This window comes from Siphateles boraxobius, unplaced genomic scaffold (genome assembly GCF_051911475.1).
Source record: "Siphateles boraxobius isolate OS27281-9 unplaced genomic scaffold, OSU_SipBor_1 13, whole genome shotgun sequence".
In the NCBI taxonomy this organism is placed as follows: domain Eukaryota; kingdom Metazoa; phylum Chordata; class Actinopteri; order Cypriniformes; family Leuciscidae; genus Siphateles; species Siphateles boraxobius.
The window spans coordinates 3,868,147-3,883,540 of record NW_027508733.1 but is presented as its reverse complement, the minus strand read 5'-3'; the positions used below and the strand labels follow the sequence as shown (position 1 = coordinate 3,883,540).

General features: G+C 45.6%; 1 protein-coding gene across 1 annotated transcript in view; it reads right to left on the bottom strand.

The window, feature by feature from the left end:
* The window catches only part of LOC143735225 (uncharacterized), a 34,078-nt gene extending 18,939 nt beyond the window's left edge, over window positions 1-15,139 (bottom strand). Inside the window, exon 1 of the mRNA XM_077225321.1 lies at window positions 14,997-15,139. Coding sequence (XP_077081436.1) covers window positions 14,997-15,048 — 52 coding nt within the window. The 5' untranslated portion in view covers window positions 15,049-15,139. The remainder of the gene's footprint in view (window positions 1-14,996) is intronic.
* Between the last annotated feature and the right edge of the window lie 255 nt (window positions 15,140-15,394).

Here is a 15,394-nt window from a genome sequence, read left to right as displayed (position 1 = left end):
AGCACCAGGTCAGCTTGAAAACCTCTCTATGCTACATAGAGGCCTAACCACTTCCTGCAACCACAAGGAAACACCTGCCCCAAAACTAATGAACTTCAGAATGCCCCAACACCTGCTGCCTCAACACCTGCTGCAGAGACCTGGACTTGGCTACTGTCCACATCACCAGCCGTGAAACGACCACCGCTCCAGAAGACACGAGCAACCAGAGGCCACCATGGCCTTCCAGCCTTCTATGACAAGTGTGTGTCTGATCTCTCTGCACTTCCAACTTCGCTCGTGGTTGTCCTTGAGGGGGGACAACAACGATCGAAAGGGGGGATCTGTAGGGTATGGACCAATCAGACACATACTAATTATTCATTATATACAAAGGTTTATGAAACTCCTGTATGTGGCTACATACTCAAGAGAGAGACTATGAAACAGAAACCCTCTTTAAAACAGACTTTGCTGCATTAATCATAGACTAACTGATCTATAAATGAACATTCATAAAACTGTGAAAGAAACAGTGTAAATGGTTTACTGTCTCGTGTACTATTAGGTATATATTATGGTATGTATCCTGGTATACAACCAACTAACGATCAATGTAACCTCACCTGTATCATGCCTCCTACCTAATTAATCCTCATTTAATGACTCACACTTTGATGTACATCACCTTCTTCTAGAATGCAGTGTGGATGTGTTATAGCTATCTGAGCATTAATGAAGGTATAATCATGCTAGGGACAAAGATCCGTAAATCAACTAAGAGCCACATTCCCTCTCAGACATGTCACCTTTCTGATTGGTTGAGTTCAACCCTTAGGGGAGGATCTTTTCCAGGCCTTATTAGATACACTCCACATGTGACCCCGCTCTCTTAGTTCTTTCATCCAGCCGCAACACTGTTCTGGTGTTACTGGGGAACCCCCTCCCCCTCCACGGGGGCCCCAGGGCCCAGCAGGCCTCGATTCCAACCAGATATGGGCTCAGGCAGGAGAGAGATGACTCTCTCACAAAGAACCAATGACAATCTCAAGAGTTTTGGAACAAAGACTCCAACCAACAACGACTCCAATCACCCATCCTTCCGACTTCCTCACTTCTCCTGGGTGCTCGGCGTGGCCTCAACAGAGTCCCAGGCCTTGACCAAACCAGTCATGCGTTCCTGGAGAAAGAGAACGCTCAACCAACTTCCACTTGACACTGCCGGAACCATCAACGACTTCAATTTTCAACAACTTCAAGAATTGTTCCCATTACAAATGCAAGTATTCAATTCAATGAAATGTGAAAATGAAATTCTGATGGTTCTTCTCATAGACCCTCTTCCGGTTTCCAATTTCATCCTATCACTAACCTATTTATGTATTCATGTGTGTATGTTGTTTAGTTTATTTATATTCATATAAATATCTATATTTAGTTAATAAAACTTGTACATAATATGTATTTGGTTCTGTTTTGTTTGCAATACAAGTCACTTTACGATCAAGGTTTTTGCTACTGGCTCAAAGTACTGTACAGGCGAAGAAATAATTATTCTTCGGTGGCCATGGAAGATACCCTTTTCTTAGAATAAATTAATAATCAAAAGAGTTCATTGGAAGAACTGATTTATTGATTGTAATATTAATTCAGCCACATCAAGTTAATCCAATTAACTGACCCAAATATTTATAATTAATAATAACAAGATATTATTGATTATTAATATTTCCAAAAAGCTGAGTTCCTTACACTATGATATAGTGAATGACAAAAAAATATATATAAGTGTAAAATTATCTGAATTGAGAGAGTTCGGGAACTGGATGAAAGCTCTGTAATAGTGAGTATTACAAGTAATAAGCACAAGAAAAGAAAGGAAATTAAAATGGTCAAACTAAATTCTTTAAATATAAAACAAAAGAGAAGCAGGTAAGTGATAAGTCCGTTGAAAAACAAAAAAAACTGCCTTGCGCTCAACAAATGAACGAGCAGCTCCTCCTCTCAGCCATTCCCTGAACAAGGTAGACGCAACTAGAGAAAGTAACGGCAGGGAGAAAGCAAGACCTCGCGCTCGCAGGACAGTACTGGCAACACCTGGAGGTTACTGAGGTTTGTCTAAAAAGTCACTAGATTTGTGGCTTTTTAAAGATTTAATAAACATCGGCATAAAAGTGTATATATAACGAAATATTTACTGCGAAGTCTGGGAATCGTGTAACAAAACTGATATAAGTCACAACATACTGCCGTTATTTTTAGGCTTCAGCTCATATATGTGTGTATGTGTGTAAAAGGACAGACAAACTGAAGCCTACAATAGTGAGTCGATTATCTCTCTCCAACCAACAAGTCAACTACTGTCTGCACACACAATCTAAAGACACGGGAGGCTGACCGGTTCACTGTTTGTTGACTTTTGCGACAGTGCTGTGGAGCTTGTGGCCTCAAGGGACGCTAGACGTGAAAGTTACAGGTTGAGCTCCACTAGCGGCCAAAAGTTCCGCGGTGTGCCTTTAAATAAATGTGTTTTTGCTAATTATATGTCATATATGTCATTACTTCTCCTTGTCGAGAAGTCGAAAAGTTAAAAATGTCAAACAAACAAACGGCGATGGTCACACACATAAACACTGTCTATGTACTATTTTTAAGCCATTGAGACTTATTTAAGCTTTTTAATCTTTTTTTCTAACTTATTTTCTTTCTTTCTAATTAATTATTCATTCTTTTTAACTTATCGTTCTTTCTGACTAATCTTTCTTTCTAACTAATCATTCTTTAACTAATATTTCTTATCTATCTATCTATCTATCTATCTATCTATCTATCTATCTATCTATCTATCTATCTATCTATCTATCATCTAATATTTCCTATCTATCTATCTATCTATCTATCTATCTATCTATCTATTTATCTATCTATCTATCTATCTATCTATCTATCTATCTATCTATCTATCTATCTATCTATCTATCTATCTATCTATCTATCTATCTATCTATCTATCTATCTATCTATCTCATGACAACCACCAATAACCCTCTAGAAACCACATCACAACCACCTGACAACCACACAGAACCTCCTAGCAGCCACGTAGCAACCACCTGAACACTATAGCAACCACCCCGAGTACCATAGCAACCGCATAGCAACCACCCCGAGTGCTTTAGCAACTACATAGCAACACCCTAGCAACCATTAGAATACCTTAGCAACCCCTTATCGACCATCTAGTATTTCTAATATCTAAAACCAGAAAGGGAACCAGCCGAATGACCTCAGTCCTTTTGGTGTTCAAAATATAGTGGACTCAAAAGAGGACCCAGTTCTTTTTTTGGTCCTCTTCAGCATTGAAGTGATCTCAAACCCTTTCTTGTTCACACCACAACCTCAAAAGAACTCAGATCTCAGGATTCTGGCATTTTGCATGTGTACACTTCCACCTTTTACAACATCTGTCAGACAAGCACAAGCGGTTGCACTCAACATTTCATTCAGGTCATTGTAGAAAGGACAGGAATCCTTCACTTCAGGAGGTGGTCTAAGTACAGACTTTTGGGTCCTTGAGATCACTTGGTTTGTTCACATTTACACGCTCAACCGCCTCGAGAGCGTTTGGAGGGCTCAAACGAATTAGGTGTGAAGACACCCTGAGTTATTTTGGTAATATAAACTACATTAAAATTAGAAATGTTCCCTAGTCAACTAGATGAAATAAAAAGTTTTTTTTCACTTTATTTCAGTTAATATTTATATTATTTCATGAAACCCTTAGAGATAGGGTGAGGAGATCAGAGTAGAGCCGCTGCTCCTCCACTTCGAGAGGGGCCATCTGAGGCGGCTCGGGCATCTGTTCCGGGCGCCTCCTGGATGCCTTCCAGTACCACCACGTGGACGACCTAGGACACGCTTGGGGGATTATGTCTCCCGGCTGGCCTGGGAACGCCTCGGTGTCCCCCCGGAAGAGCTGGAGGAAGTGTCTAGGGAGAGGGAAGTCTGGACGTCTCAGCTTAGACTGCTGCCCCCGCGACCCGGCCACGGATAAGCAGAAGAAGATGGATGGATGGAAGTTAGACTAAATTGAGAAATGTTTCATTGTCAACTAGCTGAAATTAAAAGTTATTTAACCTTATTTCAGTTAATAATTTCATGAAATTAATTTCTTAATGGTTTTAATTTCAGTTTCAACCTTCAGTCTCTTGTTCTGTGTTAAAACTGATGGTGCTTCATACTTCACTCTTTGAGGAAGAGGAAAATAGAATGACATTATAAATCAATAATCAAAACTCCTGTCCAGCTCTTCTGGATCTGATGCCATAAACCAGAACAACAACAGCAGTCGAAGCCCCTCCCACCAGAGTAGAGACAACCAATCATATCACAACTTCTCCAAGTGTATCAGACTGCGTCCCTCAGAACTACAAACGAGTTACGCCTACTGGCTCATTCCTAGAGTTTGGTGGATATTAATGTCCCCATGAAACAATACTGCATAAAATGTTACTCAACTTTCATGTTACATGGTTTTGCCTGGATAGATGAACCCCATTAACAAAAATTCATAATGATTGATACAAAAGAATAATTTAAAAAATAAATACTTTTTGAAGCACCTGACAAATCCCCATGTCTCCAATCATTTTTCCTCAACTCCACTTTAAATAAAGTTTGCATATATTTTTCTAAATTAGTTATTTTGAGTATTAGCATGTACTTATATTTATACATTTTGTTTTATAAGTAAGTATTTTTTGTTTAAAACCAGTGAATTAGTTTATGTCTCGGGAACTCCAGTCCACCTTGGTACACTGGTCCTACTTGCCCTTTAAAATCGTTAGCATATGTCCTAAATCACATGACTTGGTAGAAGTGACATCTTTTGCTTGGAGGGAAACTTCTTCATGAACAAACTAAGTCTCAGTCAGTCTCGGTTATCTCTTTTCCTAATTTTATAAGGTTTATCTAATAGCGTAAACAGAACCCCATATGAGTATGAAATGGGCTGATAAACTGTCCCTATATAGGATTGTCCGCTGGTTCCATAATGCCAATCGTCCACATGGATTTCATTCAGGATTGCTCTTGCCAACAGGTGGGATTCAACTGAGCAACATGTGCAAGACCCATCACGGTCCCAGCTTTAGGTTTTATGTGGTTCTACAATGTTAGAAAATGGGCTGAAATATGGGCTGTAAGTGCACTGAAAAAGTAAATCAGTAAAATATACTTAATTTTTTTGCCAAGTTTTTGCACGCATATATTTTAAGTGAAAGTAACAAAGAAAATAAATAATTTTAACTTATAAAAGGTGGAGTAATATCAATGTAGTAGAAGTTTCTTTTGCAATACATTTCACTACAAACAATATAACATTGAATTCGCTTTTCCTCTGTGTGGTACGACTCGGCTCGGCACGGCACGGCTCGGTTTGCTTTTCCACTGCAGTTAGTACCGCTTCAAAGTGGTGGGATTATAGACTGATTGTTATAGTTTATCCGCTCCTCGGCAACCAATGAGAGGAACGTCTGCACTTCGTCCACTGAACACGATTCAGCCATTTCTTTTTTGAAATTTCTTTTTACTTCAAGCAAGTCAAGCAAGTAGTTTTAAAACAGGTGCTACAGCGATGGCTGTTACTGGCTATTTAAATCTAGCGGGTTTGATGTCTCGCAAATACAAAGGCGCTGTAAGTGACGATTCTGTCTGACCAATCAGTGATCTACAGTGCTTCCACGTCACATTTTAGTATCAATACGGTACGCTTGGAACCTCAACAGAGGTGGTACCATTTAAAGCGAGCCATACCGTACAATGCAGTGGAAAAGCGCCATATGTAATTAATACAATAGATATTGTGTGAGGCACCACATTTATAATTCATAGTTTATGCGTTATGTGAACGCCGAGACCTCAATATTTGGTAGGCAATACACAACGGCGGTAACATTTGATGGATCGTTTTTTTTAATGTAAATGTGTCATTTTGAGTAGAAAATGAACAACAAAAGCAATGATAAAACAGTATAAATACAGCTGGAAAACAGTGAAAAATCAATTAAAATAATTAATTATTCAAGGCCCAGTGCATGATGGGAACACCAGTGTCAAAAAAAATAAGTAATTTTACTTAATTTTATATTGTTGATATTTACACTTTCATTTCTACACGTTTCAATTGAGTACTAATATAATTTACTTTTTTTTATTTTTATTCTTGCCTGAACTAACTTTTTCATGCAAATTACATACATTACAAATTTAATGTATTTTTTCTGTAGTATTTACTTCACCACAGTCCACGGGTGCCATGTCGGTTTATGCAGGATTTCACTGGGCTTTAGGTGGGACCAACTATGGATCATATGCAAAACCCAAGCAACTTACCCATGTGGGACATGTCTACCCTGTTATACTGGACATGCAAAATTTTAATTTATTAAATCAAATTGATATATTTATTACAACTCTTCCTAAATGTTAATCTTCTTCTAGCATGTTGTTCTTTCCTAGCTAGTAATGGGCTATATTAGCTTAAAACATCCACTCTGTTATGATACACATTGCATTGTAAAAGGGTTAAGTAAATGCTAAAAAGCCTGAGACGCATCAAGCTGACGTTCGGCTGTTGACCAACATCGGGCCGTTGTTGAGCGTGTCGTCCGCCTGTTTTTGCCGTGTGTTCTGAACCATCGGCACCAGTCATTGCTCTATTGCGAACGGCTTTCAATGGACAGTAGCTAAAACTGCTCGCTAAATGTCGCTAGATGAAATCATACTAGACTCTGGAACTAGATAAGGTTTGTCCAAGAAGTCGCTAGGTGAGTTTTTATGAAAAAAGTCGCTAAAGGGGTGGGAAAGTCACTAAATCTAGCGACAAAATCACTAAATTGGCAACACTGACTCATTGTTTTTTTTTTTTTTTTTTTTTTTTTGGCCGATTGAGCATGTTTAATCAAGAAGAGAAAAAAGTCTGATGGGCTGTTCAGTTTAGTTAACGAGTCAGTGCTCGTAATTAACAGTTGCGAGGCGATGACATAGTCAGCTTTAATCACCGCTAGTTCTTTTACATCGGCTTGATGCGTCACGGCCTGTAGTGTTACAAATTTATTAAAATGTTTAATTTAGATTCCAATACAATAGTATTTTATATTGAGGAAGTTCATAAATGATGAGATCAGGAAATCTCTGCAAACGGTAGGGGTTCCCAGCGGAATATTCCCGACTGTCCTGATCTCTCAGTCTAAGGTTAAGTTAATCATATAACTGAGACTATCACCTTTTGTCTTTGAGTTCCTGTCTCAGTACGAGAAGTCCTGCCCGTCCTGTTCTCGTGTCTCAGCGTTTGAATAGTCATGCTGATTAGAGTAGGATTGGTAACACTGTCTGTCTAAGAGCAGGTTCCAAAACATGTATGCCTTATTTACATGCTTTGTTTCAGAGTGTCTCCCCCTCAATGTAACTCCTCCCCCTTTAAATGTATAAACTACAGTCTGTATTTTATTTTAGTTAGACTTGGATGGAAAGACAACAGCAACGCAACAGCTCGTGTTCTCAATAAAAGAATCCGGCTTAAGATACAACCCGAGTCTCCTGGTTTTCGCTTCTGAGTTTTTAAACTTTAGAAGAAACAGGCCTCAAGAGTGAGAGTAACTACTATATTTTATTTATTTGTAATTCTGTCAATGTAAGATATTGAATTAAATATGCTGTCATAAATACACAAATATTGATGAAGTATAGACAATCTGTAGGGACTGAAACGTCCTGGTTGCGTATGCAACCCACCGTTCCCTGAAGGAGGGAACGGAGGACGTAGTCGACGCGACTGAAATGGGATCACGCTAGGGAGCCTGTCTTCTTCGAGTACTATTGAACGAGCCAATGTAATTGGCGTGCGTGATTCGCATCACACACTCCGCCCCCGCGGCGCGGGTATAAATACGGAAGTGGATGCACGCACTAGTTGCTTTTCGCTGAGGAGCCGAGAGTAACCCGGGGTCAGCGGTGGTCCAGCGGTAGTGGCAAGGGGACTACGTCCTCCATTCCCTCCTTCAGGGAACGGTGGGTTGCATACGCAACCAGGACGTTCCCTTTCAGTCGATAACGTCGGACGTAGTCGACGCGACTGAAATGGGATCAACCATTGAACACGCCACTAACGCTGCCACCTTCCAGTGCCTAAACCAAAGCCTCCTGATGCCCCCGCAAACTTAAGGCGGGGAAGGACAGGGCTTAGGCCAGGGAAGTCACTGCTGTTCCTACAGGACCACTGGGAAAGCGTTCCCCGTACGTTGGAAGGAAGGGACGCTGCGGAAGCCACATCCAACCCAGAGGGAGGTAATGTGGAGAATACACATATGAACTGGGCGGAAACCGGGCAGTCTAACATATGGAATGTCACTGGGGTGGCTCCAGCCTAAGACGGGGGGAGACACACCGGACAGTGACGGCAGAGAGACTCTGCCGAGGGAAGACACGGGCTCACCGCAGGGAGCCGTATCGTGGAAGAATACACATATGGGGTCACCGAAGGGACCGCAACATATGGACCCAGCCTAACACAGGTTCCACACTGCTTACGAGTGGTAGGCCTAACACCAGACGTTCCGCACGTCCGACGTCGGAGGGGTGTGGAGGAACTCAACAGGGTTCAATTTTAAGGGAACTCAACTGGAGTAGAAAGGCGCACGTATCCAGTCCATAGGAGGGGAATGGCGCAGCAAGCCGACACTTGAACCGGGCTCACGGTGAAACTGGCTTCATGAGAAGGGAGCCCACGGGAAGCAGCGGTTCAACCAGGTGTCGTCCAGCCCCCAACTCTAGAATCTGTTTAGCAAAGTATATCGTCAACGCCCAGGCGGAGCACTTTACACTCATCATAGAGGAGCTCAACACCTAAGTGGACATGTTGCATCTCGGATCTTTGCCGAAATGAAGGCAAGCACTAAGTGCAACTTTGCATGGAAACAGCCTTCCCTCTCTGCTGAATTCCAACAGATATTTGAAGAGCTGGTCTGAGGTCTATGACTTGCATTCTGTACACGTCCAAGCGAACGGACAGAGAAGCCAGGGCTGGATCTGCCTCCTCCAGGGCAGCGCTTGCAGGCTCACCACCTGCTCCTATTACGGGAGAGGTAGGAACCTTGGGCACAATCCGAGCCGGGGTCTCAGCTTGTGAGAGTTAGCCGGCCCAGACTCCAGGCACAATACGTTGACCGAAAGCGAGCAAGTCCCTACCCTCTAGTAGAGACCACGCGAGCAGGAGAACTGATATAACAGAATTTTTAACTCACTACCTGCAGTGGCTCAGGGGCGGTCTCTGCAGTGCAGTCGCACCAGGGACAAGGCCCAAGAGGATAAAGAGGGACACAAGGATTTACAAGACCTTGCTCCTCAGGAACCTGACGACCAGAACATGCTTCTGCATACTTCTGCAACACGATGAGCGTCGTTTAAACACCGAGGCAACATCATTTTGAGGGTGATTTAGGAAAACAGCCTACTGCAACCCATTTTGCAGGAAAGAGAGCACTGAAGTGATCGAAAGCTTTCAGGATCTCCTCTGGAGGGAAGACGCACTCAACGACTAGGTTCCACTTCTAAAGGCGTAAGCACGCTACCCAATTCTAGGGGGTGCTCGCAGAAGTGATGGTAACTATCACATGTTCTTGTGATAGCCACCTGAACCTCCGCGTTCAGATGTAAGACCGCCCGGAATCTCCGGGGGAAGAACGCGTGTGCCATCGTGCCCCGTCCCCGAAAGAGTTTCCAGGGGAAGTCAGGAAGGCTGTTGAAGGGAACCAGGTCTAGTTGGGCCAATAAGGGGCAACTATGAAGACCTGTTCCTCTCCTGACATGGCACGTAGGTGCAAGTGACGGGCGCAAAAGACAGGAGCATTGCTCAACACAACATGTGAAGATCACTGGGCTTCAGGAGCATTTTCTGCTCAGCACTTGGGTGTGACAAGTTCACTGAGCTTCAGGAGCATTCCTGCTCAACACCTGAGTGTGATAAACTCACCGAGCTTCAGGAGCATTTCTGCTCAACACTTGAGTACGAAGAACCTCACTGAGCGACAGGAGCATTTCTGCTCAGCACTTGAGTGTGACAAGTTCACTGAGCTTCAGGAGCATTACTGCTCAACACCTGAGTGTGATAAACTCACTGAGCTTCAGGAGCATTTCTGCTCAACACTTGAGTGCGAGGAACTTCACTGAGCACCAGGAGCATTTCTGCTCAGCACTGCGTGTGATGAATTCACTGTGCTACCTGTGATGGACTCACTGAGCTACAGGAGCATTGCTGCTCAACACCTGAGTGCGATGAACTTCACTGAGTTTCAGGAGCAATTCTGCTCAACATGAAGAGTGATGATTTCACTGACTTGCAGGCGCCAGGCGACCATGAGTCGCAGTCACTTTTAGAAGGCTCACTGGGGTTAAACGCATTTCTGCGGGCCCCTGGGGCAGCTGAGTCCCAGTGTTTGTCCAAGGGTAGTCCGCTCGGTTTACCCAAACACTGGCGGAAAAATAAAACCGGGGGGGCAACTGAGCGGCCCCGGAATGGTCATGACCCAGCCGGACCCAGGGGATGGAGTCTCCACTTGCCCTGGCTATAACTGTCGTGAGGCTCGATGGCGGCACGATTGAGTAAGCGGGAGGAGTGGAACAAGGCGCCCTCAGAAGCGTCTGACTCCAAGGAGGAGGTGACGGGTGAGTTTGTGACATGCAGGGGAACCTTGCGCAACGGTCGCAATGTCTAACAACTCGAGGCACGAATGCCCGTGTAGTCGGGGGTCGCCCAGGCCCCCGTTAAAACACGCCCTTTGTACATGGCCCCTCTGTTGAAGAGGGTTTGGCAGCAGACCGGGATGAACTATAGTCACACAGGGTGAGCTGCTCTGCCACGGTCACCTCGGGACTCGATCGTGAAGCTAGCGCTGAAGCGGTCACATATGGAGGGAGCCAAAGGCTGCGACTACCATATACCCCAGGAGCCTCTGAAAGTTCTTTCAGTGGGACCCTTTCTCACTTCAACACCAGCTGAACACATTCTCATTGGAGAGACATGTTGGACCGAGTACCTCTCCAAAACTAGAAAAGAGATACTCAGCCCGTGGGCGAGATTACTCTCTTCCAGTTGACCTGAAGACCCAACGGGCTCTGGAGCACTCGAGGGGAAGGACACTGTACTGATACTCCACCCTTAGACGCAACACACAGGATGGCCTGCGGTGCGGGAGGTAGAGATCTGAAGCACCTGTCTTTCAGGTCAAAGCTGCAGACCAATCTTGGGCCAAGATGGTCACGACCCACCCCCTAGTAGCACGAAGAACGAGTTTACACTGGCCTTCGTACCGGCTGGAGGAGCGGCTATATCAAATCCTTCGCCAGCAGGATAAGATAAGCACGCACAAGTCAGGAGCACTGCTCAACACTCGGTGTGATGAATATCACTGAATTTTCAGGAGCACGTCTGCTCAACACCTAATGTGATGACTATCACTGACTTGAGCGGGGTAGCCGAGCCTGAGGTGGGGCAGCAAAGTAGAGAGAGTGGTGTTAGTGTGCTGTGCAACACTTACCTGTCTCCACAAGCGGCAGGGGGCGCGTGAGAAGGCGGATGACCGGGTCCTCGAACGCACCAAGCTGCCTGCTGGCGACCAAGGGGGAGCTGAGGGGTGTAAGGCTATACAGGGTCACACCCGCCAGACTGGCCCTCTTGGGACCCAGGAACAGATGAAATTGCTCTCTCTTTGAAGTGTGGGTACCGCTTGCTCCGCTTTTTTTTTTTTTTTTTTAGGGAGCCAGCGGCGGAACAGACACACACACAAACAAAGGCTCCACCCGGCCCTCACCCGGGGGGAGGGAGTGATCGTGCCACTCCAAGAGCATCTCATCCATTCCTGGGCGGCCCGCTCCGGAATGCTTTCGCTGTCGCTTGCCACCTGGCTTGGCAGCGCCTGGAGCGGGCTGGGCGTCTCAACTGCGGCCGGCTCCATGCTGAGGCCTGGGTGGAGGCTGCTGCGGAGGGCCAGCAGGAGCGGCGGCCGGAGAACGCCCACGGCGACGAGCAGGCGGAGGAGCTGCCACCGGCGGCGGTTGGAAGCAGCAGCTGGCCACCGGGGCAGGATGTGCCGGATGACCTCCGTCTGCGCTTGAGCGGCAGAGAACTGTTTGATGCAGTTCTCCCCCGCGTCGCCGACCAGCCCAACCTGGGAAATTGGGGAGACCAGGAACCGAACCTTGTCCGCATCCGCCATACCAACCAGGCTGAGCCAACGAAGGCGCCACTGGACCACCAAGGTGGACATCGCCAGACCGATCACGCACGCTACGACACCCGTACCCCGGAGGGTGAGGTCGGATGCAGTGCGGTGCTCACCTATGAGCGCACGGTCTGGATTACCCTTGTGCATGCCATGGGTGCCCTAGCCTGCAGCAACGCCATGGCACGCAAGAGGAAGGGGCTTGCCCATAGGCTTTGTAAGCTCTGCCCGTCGGAGCAGACGAAACTCACAGGCCTTAGGGGGGAGACGAGGATCCCCCCAAAAGGCAGCGGCCGCCAGACACAGGTGCACCTGTGTCGACAGACCGCTCCAATGGAGGGACACCTCGCAACCCTTCACCGTTCCTCCATCAAGGGTAATGAGGGGGAAAAGCTAGTCAGGCAGTTTCTGGCAGAGAAAGATGCTGTTCACCACCTGACAAGCTCTCCATGCATTTCGGGAAAGAAAGGCACTGGGGCGGCGAGCTGAGAACCAGCGCGGCCCGCCCCAAGATACCAAACTCCAGATTCCAACCGAGACTGAACGGGACACGGTGGAGGTTCCACTCGAGCCCGGCAGCCTCGGCGGCCCGTTTCAGCATAGCTGATAATTCTGGATCCGGCTCGGGCAACATTGAACTCCCGGAGGGAGACAATGCAGCCGAGTCATCATCTCTAGAAGTCAGCTCACCCTCCGATGCTGCAATCGGCGTCCTGTCCTCCAGGGGAGCCCCGAGTGAAACCGCTGGCCCACCCATTACAGATGGACCAGCAGACAACACAGGAGGCTCCAGTGGTTGCAGTGGAAGGGAGGAGTGAGGAGCCCACAGGGAATGGTTACCGGGCGGGACATCCAACACTATCCTCCGGTCACCCATCCCACACAGCACCCGAGGGTGGGGCATGGTAATGGGGACTCGCTCTCCGCGAACGAAGGCGAGTCTCGCCCTCAACACTGCGACAGTCATGTTTCCACAGTGAAAACATGAGCTGTCCACAAAAGCTGTCTCAGCGTGCTGTAAGCCAAACACGTGACACAACAGTTGTGACCATCAGAGAGAGACAGGGAACGACCGCACCCAGAAACGCACGGGCGGAATGACATCTTGAAAAAGACGCAAACGCACCCGTGTTGCTCTTTCAGAAAATAGGACCGTCACCAGTGCCGGAGCACACAGGGGAATGACCGCGGCAACACTGAACAGAGAACTGAAACAGTGAAGCACTCACTTTTCCGCCCACTAACCAGCCATCAACACACACAAACATTTAGAAATTTGTTGCTGTTAAAACAGCAGTTGAGAGCTCAAAGCTCGCGATCACCGCTGCACTCGCGCTGTAGAACACCAGCACTGGGAGAGTCTTCCTGAAGAACACCGACACACTCGCTCGTTGTAGACAACAGCACTCTCAGAGACATCAAACGATCGGCTCCGAAGCGAAAGGCAACTAGTGCGTGCATCCACTTCCGTATTTATACCCGCGCCGCGGGGCGGAGTGTGTGATGCGAATCACGCACGCCAATTACATTGGCTCGTTCAATAGTACTCGAAGAAGACAGGCTCCCTAGCGTGATCCCATTTCAGTCGCGTCGACTACGTCCGACGTTATCGACTGAAAGGGAACTGTTTTGTCAGACGACACCAGGGATTGACATTAACACACGCCAACTAAAGTTAAGAATCTGTTAAACTGCCTCCTTGACATCATTTACCTTTAACTTATAACTTTACATAATTTATTAATTGAAGTCAATTTAAGCTGAGAACATTCATGTCAATCCCTGAATAATTCTTTATTTTACAGTTATAAATGTATGCGTAGCAAGGTGGAATAACTCCACCTATTGGGAGATCGTGCGCATGCGTGTGGCTTATTGGCTGCCCTTGTATGGAGTATAAAAGAAGTGGGCTTGGGCGACCGGATATGCGTCTTGGTATTGCCGTGATGTCACGTCATCTGTTGCCGCCGACGGTTCAAACTGTTCGTGTCTGCGGTGCGCTCGCTGCCTACTTGTCACAGGTATGTTCAGCCGTGTCATAAATGAGTGTTGACCCTGTTTAGCTGCTGTCCGTTTTATTCACAGTGAAATATTTATAGCATGTCATTTACAGCGATTATGTTTCTAATGGAGTGGCTGTATTCCCGCATGGTGTGCGACCATGAATGGTTTGGTTACATTGACCATCCCGCGGTATGTATAATTATAGCTTTGTTGATTTTAGTAATGTTACTCTCTTTTACACATTGCTATGCTCTGCAGGTTTATCTGCAGATCTGAGTGTTCTCCCTGCCTACTTAATGGGATTGAGCGTCAATATTAACTCGTGAAGCGGCTAAGTGTGACTATGTTGCCTCTGTCTAGTTTTTATAGTAACGTTAAACTGTCCGGTGTGTCTCCCCCCGTCTTAGGCTGGAGCCACCCCAGTGACATTCCATATGTTAGACACAACTGTGACTCTTTTCTGTGTCTGTAGTGGATTTAGTATATTTATTTAATTATTGTTTCCAGGATTACATGTTGGAAGATTTTCTTGAATAAACAGTATAAATAACTTTTGTCATCTGCCGAGTTTGGATTTTTTCTGTCGGTTTGCGTTTGCTCACCCTTATAATTTGTATTCCCCCCTATCAGTACTGTTCTGTATCAATGAATGTTGATCCTCTCTGACTAAATTAACCAGACATTTATTACATGTTACCAGAACAGAAACAGTAATAAAAACACATTTAAACTCACCAACCAGACGCCAGAAACACAAGCAGAGCAAAACAGGGAGAAACATCTTCATCGGTTTCAGTCCACAAATATGAAAAGACAAACTCTTCAAAAATGGTTCAGTAATAAAATGACAGACGCGCTGATGTGAAGCTGCTCTGTAGTAAAGTGAAGTGAAACTCTGCACACAGTTAAAATATCTGCCTATTTATTCAGTGTTAATGCATGTGACCATCTAGCTCTATTTTGGATGATTAATTCACACTTTCATCATTCACACTTTGAGCTCCAGTGCGCCTCAACTTCAAAGTCAATGACATTATTTTTTAACCGAAATAAACTCACCAGGAACATGTTAAAAAGTTTGATCTTGTCATGAGATCCTGTGAGTGTTTGTCTCTGCTCTCTCCTGTAACTCT